Below are 16,295 nucleotides of genomic sequence, written 5' to 3'. Positions count from 1 at the left end.
TTTGGAACATTATGGTTCTACTTTCATTTGTCTCAAAGAATTAGTCTATTTCCTCTTTGATTTCTTCAATGGCTCATTGCTTATTTAGTGGCATGTCCCATATTCTTCAAATATTTGTGGTTTTTCCAGTTTTTGTTCTTATAATTCATTTCACATTTAAATGGTAGTGAGCAGAAAAAAAAGCTTGATGTGATTTCAGTCTTAGATTTACTGAAACTTGCTTGTGATATAACATGTGATCTACCCTGGAATATGTTATATGTGCACCAGAAAAGAATATGCATTCTGCTATATGGGGAATAATATTATATATATATATATATATGTGTGTGTGTGTGTGTGTATATATGAGTATATATATATATATATATATATATACATATATAAAATACATAAAATGCATATTATATAGAATGTTAATCCATCTGATCTGATGTGTCATTTACTGCAAATATTCCTTAATGATTTTCTGTCTGGATGATTTATCTATTGATGTAAGTACGTGTTAAAGTCTCCTACTATTATTGTATGAGTACAAATTTATCCTTTATGTAATATTTGCTTTATATATTTAGGTTTTTGTTTCAAAGTGTAGTTTGTCTGGTATGAGTATTTCTACCTCAGCTTTCTTTTATTTCCATTTGCATGGAATATCTTTTTCCATCCCCCCACTTTCAATCTATATGTGCTGTTAAATCTGAAGTGAGTCTCTGTTAGACAGCACATATATGGGTCTTCCTTTTTTTTTTTTTTAATCCATTCAACTATCTTTTGACTGGAGTATTTAGTTCATTTACATTTACAGTAATCATTAATAAGTATGTACTTATTGCCATTTTTTACTTGTTTTCTGGTTGCCCTCTATTTTTTCTATTTATTTTCCCTTATGATTTGACAAATTTCTTTAGTTTTATGCTTGTATCCCTTTCTCTTTAGTTTTGCATATTTGTTATCAGTTGTTGGTATTTGGTTACCATAAGGTTCTTATATATCAACCTATATATCAATATATTATATGGCAGTCTATTTTAAGTTCAGTCACTCATTGTGAGAGTTGGACCACAAAGAAAGCTGAGCACTGAAGAGCTGATGCTTTTGAACTGTGGTGCTGGAGAAGACTCTTGAGAGCTCTTAGCACAGCAAGATCAGACCAGTCAACCTAAAGGAAATCAACCCTGAATGCTCATTGGAAAGACTGATGCTGAAACTGATGCTCCAGTACTCTGAGCATCTGATGCAAACAGCTGACTTATTGAGAAAGACCCTGATCCTGGGAAAAATTGAGGGCAGGAGGAAAAGGGAGTGACAGAGGATAAGATGGTTGGATGGCATCGCTAACTTAATGGACTTGAGCTTGAGCAAACTGCAGGGGATGGTGAAGGACAGGGATGCCTAGTGTGCTGCAGTCCATGGGATCACAAAGAGTTGGACATCGCTTAGCAACTGAAAAACAATAGTTTTAGTGCATTTTGTAAGTACTACATTTTTATTTCCACTTCTCATAGTTTGTGTTTTTGTCATCTTTTACATCTTTTTATTTTATGTATTCCTTAACTAATTATTTGGGAAAGACTAGAGATCCCTTCAAGAAAATTAGAGATACCAAAGGAACATTTCATGCAAAGATGGGTTCAGTAAAGGACAGAAATGGTATGGACTTGACAGAAGCAGAAGATATTAAGAAGAGGTGGCAAGAATACACAGAAGAACTATACAAAAAAGATATTCATGACCCAAATAATCATGATGGTATGATCACTCACCTAGAGCCAGACATCCCTGGCATGTGAAGTAAAGTGGGCCTTAGGAAGCAGCACTGTCCACAAAGCTAGTGGAGGTGATGGAATTCCAGTTGAGCTATTTCAAATCCTAAAAGATGAAAAGTGCTGCACTCAATATGCCAACAAATTTGGAAAACTCAGCAGTGGCCACAGGACTGGAAAAGGTCAGTTTAGTTTTCATTCCAATCCCAAAGAAAGGCAATGCCAAAGAATGCTCAAACTGCCATACAACTGTACTCATCTCATATGCTAGTAAAGTAATACTCAAAATTCTCCAAGCCCAGCTTCAACGAAACGTGAACCGTGAACTTCCAGATGTTCAAAGATTTAGAACAGACAGAGAAACTAGAGATCAAATTGCCGACATCTGCTGGATCATCAAAAAAGCAAGATAATAATAGCCAGGACATGGAAGCAACCTAGATGCCCATCAGGAGACGAATGGATAAGGAAGCTGTGGTACATATACTCTATGGAATATTACTAAGCCATTAAAAAGAATTCATTTGAATCAGTTCTAATGAGATGGATGAAACTGGAGCCAATTATACAGAGTGCAGGAAGCCAGAAAGATAAAGACCAATACAGTATACTAACGCATATATATGGAATTTAAAAATATGGTAATGATAATTCTATATGCAAAACAGAGAAAGAGACACAGATGTACAGAACAGAATTTTAGACTCTGTGGGAGAAGGCGAGGGTGGGGTGTTCTGAGAGAATAGCATTGAAACAAGTATACTATCAAGGATGAAATAGATCACCAGCCCAGGTTGGATGCATGAGACAAGTGCTCAGGGCTGGTGCACTGGGAAGACCCAGAGGGACAGGATGGAGAGGGAGGAAGGAGAGGGGATTGGGAAGGGGAACACATGTAACTCCATGGCTGATTCACGTAAATGTATGGCAAAAACCACTATAATATTGTAAAGTAATTAGCCTCCAACTAATACAAATAAATGGGGGAAAAAAAAAAAAAGAAAAAGCAAGATAATTTGGGGAAAACATCTTTTTCTGCTTTATTGACTATGCCAAAGCCTTTGACTGTGTGGATCACAATAAACTGTGGAAAATTCTGAAAGAGATGGAAATACCAGACCACCTGACCTGACCCCTGAGAAATCTGTATGCAGGTAAGAAAGCAAAAGTTAGAACTGGACGTGGAACAGCAGACTGTTTCCAAATAAGAAAAGGAGTATCTCAAGGCTGTATATTGTCTCCCTGATTATTTAACTTACATGCAGAGTACATCATAAGAAATGCTGGGTTGGATGAAACACAAGCTGGAATCAAGATTGCCAGGAGAAATATCAATAACCTCAGATATGCAGATGACACCACCCTTATGTCAGAAAATGAAGAAGAACTAAAGAGTCTCTTGATGAAAGTAAAAGAGGAGAGTGAAAAACTTGGCTTAAAGCTCAACATTCAGAAAACTAAGATCATGGCATCTAGTCCCATCACTTCATGGCAAATATATGGGGAAACAGTGGAAACAGTGGCTGACTTTATTTTCTGGGGCTCCAAAATCACTGCAGATGGTGACTGCAGCCATGAAATTAAAAGACACTTACTCCTTGGAAGGAAAGTTATGACCAACCTAGATACCTTATTAAAAAGCAGAGACATCACTTTGCCAACAAAATTATTGTCTAGTCAAGGCTATGGTTTTTCCAGTATTCATGTATAGATGTGAGAGTTGGACCATAAAGAAAGCTGAGTGCTGAAGAACTGATACTTTTGAACTATCGAGTTGTAGAAGACTCTTAAGAGTCCCTTGGACTGCAAGGAGATCCAACTAGTCTGTTATAAAGGAGATCAATCCTGAGTGTTCATTGGAAGGGCTGATGTTGAAGTTCAAATCCCAATAATTTGGCCACCTGATGTGAAGAGCTGACTCATTTGGAAAGACTCTTATGCTGGGAAAGATTGAAGGCAGGAGGAGAAGGGGACAACAGAGAATGAGATGACTGGATGGCATCACTGACTCAATGGACATGAATTTGGGTAAACTCCAGGAGTTGGTGATGGACAGGGAAGCCTTGTGTGCAGGGTCACAAAGAGTCAGACACAACTGAGTGACTGAACTGAACTGAACTAATTATTTGGCTTCCCTTCTTTCAGTTGATAAAGGAAGCCCGGGTTCAATTCCTCGGTTGGGAAGATTCACTGGAGAAGGGATAGGCTACCTACTCCTGTATTCTTGGGCTTCCCTTGTGGATCAGTTGGTAAAGAATCTACCTGCAATGTGGGAGAGCTGGGTCTGATCCTTGGGTTGGATGACCTCCTGGAGAAGGGAAGGGCTACCCAGTCCAGTATTCTGGCCTGGGAAATTCCATGGGCTCTATAGTCCATGGGGTTGCAAAGAATTGGACATGACTGAGCGACTTTCACTTTCATTTTAACTAATTATTGAACCCAAGTATCCTGCCTTGCAGGTGGATTCTCTACAGTCTGAGCCACCAAGAAAGCGTAACAAATTACCACAAATGAATTGACTTAAATCAACACATATTTATTTTATCATTTGCAGGGCAAGAATATTGGCTCAACTTAACTGTGTTCTCTGCTCAGTTTCACAAAGCTGAAATCTATGTGTGAGCTATGCTGGGTTCTCACCTGTGCATTGGGGTCCGCTTCCAGGCTCATTCAGGCTGTCAACAGAACATAACATTCATTTCCCTGAAACTATAAGACTAAAGCCACTAGACAGTTCACACATGACTCTGCCTCTTCACGATAAGCAGGAAGGGAGTTTGTTTTGAATCTCTTCCTTCAGGGGTCTTCGTTTATAGAGTTTACTTCATTAGATGAGACCTACACAGAATAATCTTCCTTTTGCCTAACTCATGTAACTCATTGGGAAACTTATTAAGACTACACAAATCTCTCACCTTTGGCATATCAGGTAATCTAATCAGAAGTGTAAAATCCCCTCATACACAAACTACACCATTGTCAAGGGCAGGGTGGAGGGAGGGAACTTGAGGCCTAGTGTCCAATTATTACTGTCACATTTTCTCTATTCTGTTTAAGGTTCACAATCAGACTTGGATCAGAAAATGATATTTATATGTGGTACAATGTGGCAGACCAACTTCATTCCCCCTGTAAGACAAATGTGTCTGCCCCATCTATTGAACAATTCTTTCTCTGCCCATTGTCTGCAGTGCCACACCTGAGATATAGCCAATGTAACTAGGATGTATGTGTCTGTTTCTCTGGCCTACTTATTCCATTTCTATACCTGAATCAAGGCCATATTATCTTAACTTCGGTATCTTTATAAACTCTGATAACCTGGAAAAATAAATGCCTTTTTAAACCCAGGGAATACTTTTTTAACTCAAGGAATGTATTTCAGGCCTTTGATTTTTTTTCACATTAATTTTAAGATCAGCGTGTCAAGTGACTTGAAAAATTCTTGGAGGGCTTCTACTAAAGGTATATTTTACCTATAGATTAACCTTAAAAGAAAGTAAATCTTTACTTTAATGCATCTTCTTATTTATAAATAGAGTAAACATCTCCATTGTTCAAAGAATTGATGCTTTTGAACTGTGGTGTTGGAGAAGATTCTTGAGAGTCCCTTGGACTGCAAAGAGATCCAACCAGTTCATCCTAAAGGAGATCAGTCCTGGTTGTTCATTGGAAGGACTGATGCTGAAGCTGAAACTCCAATACTTTGGCCACCTCATGAGAAGAGTTGACTCATTGAAAAAGACCTTAATATTGGGAAGGATTGGGGGCAGGAGGAGAAGGAGCTGAAAGAGGATGAGATGGCTGGATGGCATCACCGAGTGGGTGAACATGGGTTTCGGTAGACTCCGGGAGTTGGTGATGGACAGGGAGGCCTGGCGTGCTTGATTCACGGGGTTGCAAAGAATTGGACATGACTGAGCAACTGAACTGAACTGAACTGTCAATGTTAGCTTATCTCAGATTGTGCTTTATTTATGACACTTTTCTCTCTTTCTAATTAAAAAAATTTTTGTCGAAGTATGTTAGTTTAAATGTTGTGCTAGTTTCTGATGTACAGCAAAGCGATGTAGTTTTATATATATGTATGCATTCTTGTTTTTAGTCTTTTTCACTATAGTTAATTATAAGATATTGTAGTACCCTATCTATACAGTAGGACCTTACTGCTTATCTGTTTTGTGTATAGCAGTTTGCATATATCAATCTCAAACTCTTAATTTATCTCTCCCCTCCTTTCCCCTTTGGTAATCATAAGTTGCCAAAGCTATGATTTTTCCAGTAGTCATGTATGGATGTGAGAGTTGAGCCATAAAGAAGGCTGAGCACCAAAGAATTGATGCTTTTAGATTGTAGTGCTGGAGAAGAATCTCGAGAGTCCTTTGGACAAAAAGGAGAGCCAACCAGTCAATCCTAAAAGCGATCAACCCTGAAAATTCATTGGAAGGACTGATGCTGAAGCTGAAACTCCAATACTTTGGCCACCTGATGCGAGGAGCCAACTCATTGGAAAAGATCCTGATTCTGGGAAAGATGGAAGGAAAAAGGAGAAAAGGGCAGCAGAGAATGAGATGGTTAGATAGCATCACCCACTCAATAGTGATGAATTTGAGCAAACTCCGGGAGACAGTGAAGGACAAGAAGGCTGGTGTGCTACAGTCCATGGGGTCACAGAGTTGAATACAACTTACCAACTGAACAACAACAAAATCATGACTTTATTTTCTATGTCTGTAAGTCTATTTCTGTTTTGTAAATAAGTTCTTTTATAACATTTTTAAGATTTCACATATACAGGATATCATATATTCATCTTTCTCATGACATCTTTCTCTTGATGAAAAATTATGATGGTTCGTTTTGTGTGCCAAATTGACTGGGCCACAGAGTGCTCAGATACCTGGTTAAATGTTATTCTGGGATGTCTGGGAGGATGTTTCTGGATGAGGTTAATGTCTGAATCTCTATACTGAGGAACACAGGCGGCCCTCCCCAAGGTGGGCAGGATTCACCCAATCAGATGAAGGCCTGAATAGGACAAAACTGCTGAGTAAGTAAGCATTCTCAGACAGGAAAACGGTCTGCCTGTCTTCAAACTGAGATAGGAACTGAAATTGGACTGGGACTCACACCACAAGACCCCCTGGGTCTCCAGCTTGCCAACTACAGGCTTTGCAGTATGGATCTCAGGCTCCATGATTATGTAAGGTAATTCACACATATCAGAATCAGTCTGTTTCTACCAATTCTATTTATCTAGAGAGCTCAGAATAATGAAGGGTGATCTGGGATCAACAGATGTATTTGAGGGAGCTTATAAAGCTCCTAAAATTTTCTGGAAACATTTTCCTGTGAGAGAGTGTTGGCATATGTATTTTTTTCTGGGTAGAATCCATCATTTTCACAAGATTCTAAAAGGATTCTCTCACTCAATGAAAGCTGAGCAACAGGGTGATAAATGTTGTCTCCTTTTAAATTTCATCAAGGACATGAAACATGTGTTTTCAACATTTTGCCTTTTCTTTTTAGTAACTTGAGGTTACCAAAGACCCAGATATTCCAGAGAAATGGCAGTGTCTTATTTTGATTTTGTTATGCTCCATGTTTTTTCACCTTTAATCTATTCTCAGCATAGTTTATACTTATCTATTTTTCTCTTATAGAAGTAGGAATTTAAACTGTTCTGAGAACATCATATTAATGGGGTCTATCCAGATTCTCATAGTGTTTTTATTATTTCTTCTTCGTCTGGTGGGAGAAGTATAAGTCAAGTCACTATCTCCTTTCAGATGCCTGAAGGGGCTGTGGGACATTTTTCCAAAGATCTTCCTTGCATGGCAACCTGGGTGTGGTATACATAGAGGTACTACACTCCTGTACTTCACTGTACTATTTCTACCGATGCTTCTTTCAGAATTGAAATACTGTCAACCACTCTCAGAGGCACACAGAGGCCCCCCTGTCATCCCTCAGCTCCTGAGCAGGGCCCGTAGGCTTCTTCCCCACTTTCCTTTTCTCTCCGTCTCATCCTCACACCTATTAAATATTTTCTCTTAGAAAGAGTTTGTTTTTCAGTTCTGGATGCCTTCAGTTTGACTCCATTGGCCATAAGACAGCAGAAATTCTTTCACCTTCCTGAAATAAGATGACACCTAGTTCTGATCTACAAAGTTGCTGAAGCTTTTCCCCATATTAACAAACGTTGTCAGTCATTGTGATGAGCACTAGGGAGGAGACAGAGTAGTTATGACCTCACCACACATTCCATCTTTAAACTGGTTTCCTTCCCTTTGTTATCAGACCATGGAAGACAGAGAATGGAAATTGCATTTATTCAATAGGATTCCACCTACAAGGGAGAGAAAGAATGTACCCCACTGTGAAGCACTACTAGGCAACTCTTATTTTGGTTCATATTTCTTTCCTAGAACTTGACCTCTAAGCAAAAAGACATCATAAAGCTAGTTTTCATCACCTTTGTTCAAGAATAGTAGCTATCTGATTAGAGTCTGTTCAAGCAATGGAATCTTGATTGTCTTTTATGTTATCTTTGGTACAGGTTGAAGGCTTTATCTTTATCTGTGTCATGATTCCAGCAACAAAACAGCTCTAGCTAACACATAGTGACAGGTAAATCATTCAAAAACAACTGAACAAAAAGTTCTTTTTCCATGGTGATTACCTGTCTTGATAGTAATTCCTAAACCTGTCCATTTTAATGATTCATGAAATCACTCCCTGCTGCTGCTGCTGCTAAGTCACTTCAGTCATGTCTGACTCTGTGTGACCCCATAGACGGCAGCCCATCAGGCTCCCCCATCCCTGGGATTCTCCAGGCAAGAACGCTGGAGTGGGTTGTCATTTCCTTCTCCAATGCATGAAAGTGAAAAGTGAAAGTGAAGTCGCTCAGTCGTGTCCGACTCCTAGGGACCTCATGGACCGCAGCCTACCAGGCTCCTCCATCCACGGAATTTTCCAGGCAAGAGTACTGGAGTGGAGTGCCATTGCCTTCTCCAGAAATCACTCCCTAATAGTATATAAAACATGTACTTTCAAAATTTTCAGTTTTTACTGTGGTCATTAAAAAAAAAGTGTTCTCTTTCCTCTCATGCTGTGAAGAAATAACAGTTCAAGTTTATGCTCTCCATAAAATAAATAAAAACAGAAAACCCTATACAGTAGAAATTGATTCTTTTGTCACTTCAACAATAGCAACAGCCCTGACTTAGAATAGGTAGTATATTGTACAACAAAACTATTTAAGAGGATTCATTCAGGATGTGGAAAAAAATAGAAAAGATTGTCTCATTCTCACACTTGTTGTACACATGACTTTATAATATATCTTTATATTATTGTCTTATGCCAATATGAACATAAATGTATATTGGACAGATATTGAGTAATATAATTCACAATTATTTTCTAAAATCACAGAAGGGTCAGAGGAGGCAAAAATCTAAATATTTGGTCAAATAAGGTCTTAGCGTCTTAAACAAACAAAAAAACACTAAGAATCATTGACCCAGCTATTCCTTATTCTGAGTTTATTACGTCCTAGTTTCTCTTCTATACTCTGTAGATCTAAAGACCAATAACATTCTCAGCTATATGGGTCATAGTGAACTGTGGGAAGCTCTTTAAGAGATGGGAATACCAGACCATCTTACCTGTCTCCTGAGAAACCTGTATGCAGGTCAAGGAGCAACAGTTAGAACCCTGTATGGAACAATGGACTGGTACAGGATTGACTTGGTGACTGAACAACAAGATTCTTGATGGGCCTTCCAAGTGCCGCTGGTGATAAAGAATCCAACTGCTAATGCAGAAGACATAAGAGACATGGGTTTGATCCCTGTGTCAGGAAGATGACCTGGAGTAAGAAATGGCTCCCTGATCCAGTACTCTTGCTTGGAAAATTCCATGGGCAGAGGAGCCTGGTGGGCTATAGTCCATGGAGCTGTAAAGAGCCAGATATGACTGAGCATCTGAGTACACACACACATTTCTTGGCTTGGATGCAGGGAAATAAAGAGAAGAAGAGACAGATATGAGGATAAATAATTATAATTGAATATAATAAGTAAAATAATAGAAGTATGCAAATTCTATACTGATACCACACAAAAATGAATAACTAGTTTGTTGATTTTCTTGGAGAAAATACATGTAAAGGATGGTGAGGCAAAAGAAGACAAATCAGTTGAAGTGATCAGCTGATTTGACTGGATTGAAGACAACGTTTTAAAGATTTTGAAAATTATAGAATTCTTTGAATATTATTTTGAAGGGAGAGTGCAGTAATGACAGATAATATTTAAAGGGAGTAGGCAAGAATTATATCATGAGATAAACATGAGTCATAAACATGAGAATTATGTCATAAGAAGTCTAAGTGATGGGAGCCATAAATGGACCTTAAGCAAGGCATTGATTTGGCCATATATGTATTTTATTGTAGCGTGGAGATTAAATTAAACATCAAGGGAGTGAAACAGAAGGCAGAATAACCGGTTATTAGGGCATTTTGTGTTCATGCCTGCCAAGTCAATTTGATGTAGGCTTCCAGGCATTGCTATATCATAAATATGAAAAGAGGATTCTGTAGTAGTATATTAATTCTATGTTTAAAAGACAAAATAGAATTCAGCAATGAGAAGGCATTATAAGCACAAGAATCTAAGATTTCTATAAGTCTGACTTGAGAAATTATTAAAAGTCTTATCATTCACAGAAACCAGCACTATAGAAAGAAACTCTTTGTTATTCAGAGAAATGGAAATGTAATTTCCATTAATTTGGAAAATTATATTATACAATCTGTAACACAGCCAGGTACAGATGCATTTTGCTTTGTTTTATTTATAAATCTGAATGAATGTGTTTATTTTCTGGAAACTTATAGTTTGAGAAAAGTAATTTATATTGAAAACATCTATTTATGAATCACAGTAAGTGTTTTTATAAATTTTTTCTGTGTAAATGTATGACAATACTTCATACAATAAAAAACACTAATTCAATTTTAACTGCATTATTTCAACTCAGCAAACATCTGTTATGAGCTTTTGTGTCATAAAGAATATGCTAGGGCAGTAGAAATGCAGAGATAATTAAGAAATAATCCTTGTCTCCAAAGAGTATGTTTCATAGAGGGAGAAAAACAAACAAAATCGGATAAAATTACCAAAGAGTCACTGCATTAAGATCTGTAGAAAAGTGTTGAAAAATCACAAACGGACAATCTCAGGGCAGGTCATAGGTGACTAGTGTTCCCTCTGGTCATATAGGGAGGAGTAAGCGATTTTCTGAGCTATTCAAGACTCTGAGTCTCTAAATCAGGTAGTAAGTAGGGGACAAATAATCAAACCTCTCGATCTTGATTCTAGTGTTGTCTTTATCATGAGGAAGCCTGAGTGTGCCAAGAGGAGTGAACTATGAACAGGATTATTTAAGATGTATGTGCATCTGGCATATTTTTTTCCCCAAATTCTGGCATCAAACTCCCCATTAGTCTGATGTAATACTGAGTTTGCATCTGTTTTCCTGTCTTCACAGATATCTTAGTGGAAGATTTGTAAAGGCTGTTTAAAACACTACTTTTTACTCTGAATACATAAAGTTTCCCCAATATCATTGATGTATAGTTGACAAATAAAATTGTTGACAAATAAAATATCTAAGTGAATGTCATTGTAATTTGATATACATATACATTGTGAAAAAATTTCCACCATCTAGTTAAAACATCCAACACTGTATATTTTTATCTTTGCATATGTGTGTGAATATTTAAGTTCTACACCGCCAGCAAATTTCAGTTATATAATATATTGTTATTAGCTATAGTCACCATGTTTCTATTAGATCCTCAGACATTATTCATACTACTTCTATAAGTTTGTACCCTTTTACGGATCACTTCTTGTTCCCAGCCAGTGGCAACCAACTTTCTATTCTCAGTTTCTATGAGTTTCACTTTTGCAACATTCCAAATATAAAAATACCACACACTATTTATATGTTTCTTTCTGAATTATTTCACTTAGCATAACATCCTTAAGATCTATCCATGCAGTCTCAACTAGCAGCATTTCTTTCTCACAGCTGTATAATATTGCATTCACATTCTCTTTATGCTTTCTTTAATTGAAAGGCATTTTGTTTCTGTATCTTCACTACTGTGAACGATGCTGCAATAAGAATCAGACTGCACATATCACTTTAATAACCTTTTGTCTTTCTCTATGGATATACCCAAAAGTGAAATTTTATGGCAGCTTTTTTTTCAGTATTTTAGGAACTGCCATACTGTTTTCCACGGTGAGTGTACCAATTTCAGTTCAGTTCAGTTGCTCAGTCGTGTCTGACTCTTTGTGACCCCTTGGGCTGCAGCGTGCCAGGTCTCCCTGTCCATTACCAACTCCCGGGACTTACTCAAATTCATGTCCATTGAGTCGGTGATGTCATCCAACCATCTCTTCCTCTGTCATCCCCCTCTCCTCCCACCTTCAATCTTTCCCAGTATCAGGGTCTTTTCAAATGAGTCAGCTCTTTGCATCAGGTGACCAAAGTATTGGAGTTTCAGCTTCAACATAAGTCCTTCCAATAAATATTCAGGAATAATTTCCTTTAGGATGGACTGGTTGGATCTCCTTGCAGTACAAGTGACTCTCAAGGGTCTTATCCAACACCACAGTTCAAAAGTATCAGTTCTTCAATGCTCAGCTTTCTTTATAGTCCAACTCTCACATCCATATATGACTACTGGAAAAGCCATAGCCTTGACTGGACGGACTTTTGTTGGTAAAGTAATGCCTGCTTTTTAATATGCTGTCTAGGTTGGTCAATTTTTTTTTTTTGGGGGGGGTGTTAGTTCTAAAAGATCTTGTAGGTCTTCATAGAACCATTCAACTTCAGCTTCTTCAGTGTTACTGGTTGGGGCATAGGCTTGGATTACCATATTGAATGGTTTGCCTTGGAAACGAACAGAGATCATTCTGTCATTTTTGAGATTGCATCCAAGTACTGCATTTTGGACTCTTTTGTTAACGATGATGGCTACTCCATTTCTTCTAAGAGATTCCTGCTCACAGTAGTAGATATAATGGTCATCTGAGTTAAATTCACCTATTCCAGTTTATTTTAGTTCGCTGATTCCTAGAATTTTGACATTCACTCTTGCCATCACCTGTTTGAACACTTCCAATTTGTCTTGATTCACGGACCTAACATTCCAGGTTCCTATGCAATATTGCTCTTTACAGCATCGGACCTTGCTTCTATCATCAGTCCCATCCACAACTGGGTGTTGTTTTTGCTTTGGCTCCATCCCTTCATTCTTTCTGGAGTTATTTCTCCACTGATCTCCAGTAGCATATTGGGCACCTACCAACCTGGGGAGTTCCTCTTTCAGTATCCTATCATTTTGCCTTTTCATGCTGTTCATGGGGGTTCTCAAGGCAAGAATACTAAGGTGGTTTGCCATTCCCTTCTCCAGTGGACCCCATACTGTGAGACCTCTCCACCATGACCCATAGATCTTGGGTGGCCCCACACGGCATGGCTTAGTTTCATTGAGTTAGACAAGGCTGTGGTCCTGTGATCAGATTGGCTCGTTTTCTGTGATTATGGTTTCAGTGTGTCTGCCATCTGATGCCCTCTCGCACCACCTACCGTCTTACTTGGGTTTCTCTTACCTTGGACGTGGGATATCTCTTCACAGATGCTCCAGCAAAGCACCGCCGCTGCTCCTTATCTTGGTCGAGGGGTATCTTCTCATGGCTGCACCTCCTGACCTTGAATGTGGAGTAGCTCCTCTCAGCCCTCCTGTGTCCTTTTCATTATAGGGTACTGGAATGCAAAAGTAGGAAGTCAAGAAACACTTGGAGTAACAGGCAAATTTGGCCTTGGAGAATGGAATGAAGCAAGGCAAAGGCTAACAGAGTTTTGCCAAGAGAACACACTGGTCATAGCAAACACCCTCTTCCAACAACACAAGAGAAGACTCTACACATGCACCTCACCAGATGGTCAACATCAAAAGAAGATTGATTATATTCTTTGCAGCCAAAGATGGAGAAACTCTATACAGTCAGCAAAAATAAGACCAGGAGCTGACTGTGGATCAGATCATGAACTCCTTATTGTCAAATTCAGACTGAAACTGAAGAAAGTAGGGAAACCACTAGACCATTTGGGTATGACCTAAGTCAAATCCCTTATGACTATACAGTGGAAGTGAGAAATAGATTTAAGGGACTAGATCTGATAGACAGAGAGCCTGATGAATGATGGACGGAGGTTCATGACATTGTACAGGAGACAGGGATCAAGACCATCCCCATGGAAAAGAAATGCAAAAAGGCAAAATGGTTGCCTGAGAAGGCCTTACAAATAGCTATGCAAAGAAGAGAAGTGAAAAGCAAAGGAGAAAAGGGAAGATATTCCCATCTGAATGCAGAGTTCCAAAGAATAGCAAGGAGAGATAAGAAAGCCTTCCTCAGCAATTAATGCAGAGAAATAGAGTAAAATAACAGAATGGGAAAGACTAGAGATCTCTTCAAGAAAATTAGAGACACCAAGGGAACATTTCATAAAATGATGGGCTCGATAAAGGATAGAAATGGTACCCATCTAAGAGAAGCAGAAGATATTAAGAAGAGGTGGTAAGATTACACAGAAGAACTGTACAAAAAAGATCGTCATGACCCAGATAATCATGATGGTGTGATCACTCACCTAGAGCCAGACATCCTGGCATGTGAAGTCAAATGGGCCTTAGAAAGCATCACTACAAACAAAGCTAGTGGATGTGATGGAATTCTAGTTGAGCTATTTCAAATCCTGAAAGATGATGCTATGAAAGCACTGCAGAGGGATTGGGTGGAGAGGGAGGTGGGGGGGGGATTGGGATGGGGAATACATGTAAATCCATGGCTGATTCATGTCAATGTATGGCAAAAACCATTACAATATTGTAAAGTCATTAGCCTCCAACTAATACAAACAAATGGAGGAAAAAAAGTGAATTCTGAATGAGCACAAAGAAAAAAGAAAGAAAGAAAGAAAGAAAGAAAGTTCTGCACTCAATATGGCAGCAAATTTGGAAAATTCAGCAGTGGCCACAGGACTGGAAAATTTCAGTTTCCATTCCAATCCCAAAGAAAGGCAGTCCCAACAAATGTTCAAACTACAGCACAATTGCACTCATCTCACAAACTAGTAAAGTAATGCTCAAAATTTTCCAAGCCAGGCTTCAGCAATACATGCACCATGAACTTCCAGATGTTCAAGCTGGTTTTAGAAAAGGCAGAGGAACCAGAGATCAAATTGCCAACATCCACTGGATCACCGAAAAAGCAAGATAGTTCCAGAAAAACATCTATTTCTGCTTTATTGACTATGCCAAAGCCTTTAACTGTGTGGATCACAATGAACTGTGGAAAATTCCAAAAGAGATGGGAATACCAGACCGCCTGACCCACCTCTTGAGAAATCTATTTGCAGGTCAGGAAGCAACAGTTAGAAATAGAAATGGAAAAACAGACTGGTTCCAAATAGGGAAAGGAGTACGTCAAGGCTGTATAGTGTCACCCTGCTTATTTAAGTTCTATGCAGAGTACATCATGAGAAACGCTGGGCTGGAAGAAGCACAAGCCGGAATCAAGATTGCTGGGAGAAATATCAATAACCTCAGATATGCAGATGACACTACCTTTATGGCAGAAAGTGAAGAAGAACTAAAAAGCCTCTTGATGAAAGTGAAAGAGGAGAGTGAAAATGTTGGCTTAAATCTCAACATTCAGAAAACTAAGATCATGGCATCTGGTCCCATCACTTCATGGGAAATAGATGGGGAAACAGTGGAAGCAGTGTCAGACTTTATTTTCTTGGGCTCCAATATCACTACAGATTGTGATTGCAGCCATGAAATTAAAAGATGCTTACTTCTTGGAAGGAAATTTTTGACCAACCTAGATAGCATATTAAAAGGCAGAGACATTACTTTGCCAACAAAGGTCCATCTGGTCTAGGCTATGGTTTTTCCAGTGGTCATGTATGGATGTGAGAGTTGGACTGTGAAGAAAGCTGAGTGCCGAAAAATTGAGGCTTTTGAACTGCGTTGTTGGAGAACATTCTTGAGAGTCCCCTGGACTGCAAGTAGATCCAACCAGTCCATCCTAAAGGAGATCAGTCTTGGGTATTCATTGGTAGGACTGGTGTTTAAGCTGAGACTGCAATACTTTGGCCACCTCATGCGGAGTTGACTCATTGGAAAAGACCCTGATGCTGGGAAGGATTTGGGGCAGGAGAAGGGGACGACAGAGGATGAGATGGCTGGATGGCATCACCGACTCAGTGGACATGAATCTGGATAGACTCTGGGAGCTGGTGATAGACAGGGAGGCCCGGTGTGCTGCGATTCATGGGGTTTAAAGAGTCGAACACGACTGAGCAACTGAACTCAACTGAATTTTTCTTTACCTATTGGTTGTTCAAGAGCATATTTTATTTTTTTATTGAAGGATA

At 38.8% G+C, this 16,295-nt stretch overlaps 1 protein-coding gene across 1 annotated transcript in view; it reads right to left on the bottom strand.

Moving 5' to 3' along the window:
- Positions 1 to 442: 442 nt before the first annotated feature.
- LOC133072027 (conserved oligomeric Golgi complex subunit 2-like) overlaps positions 443 to 16,295 on the bottom strand; it is a 121,906-nt gene continuing 106,053 nt past the window's right edge. The window contains exons 7-8 of the mRNA XM_061164799.1: positions 13,463 to 13,616; positions 443 to 1,869 (exon numbers count right to left, since the gene is read on the bottom strand). Coding sequence (XP_061020782.1) covers positions 13,483 to 13,616 — 134 coding nt within the window. The 3' untranslated portion in view covers positions 443 to 1,869; positions 13,463 to 13,482. The remainder of the gene's footprint in view (positions 1,870 to 13,462; positions 13,617 to 16,295) is intronic.

The sequence above is a fragment of the Dama dama genome, chromosome 18 (genome assembly GCF_033118175.1).
Source record: "Dama dama isolate Ldn47 chromosome 18, ASM3311817v1, whole genome shotgun sequence".
In the NCBI taxonomy this organism is placed as follows: Eukaryota; Metazoa; Chordata; class Mammalia; order Artiodactyla; family Cervidae; genus Dama; species Dama dama.
Note: the sequence above shows the minus strand (reverse complement) of the source record. Positions and strands in the feature narration are given on the sequence as shown.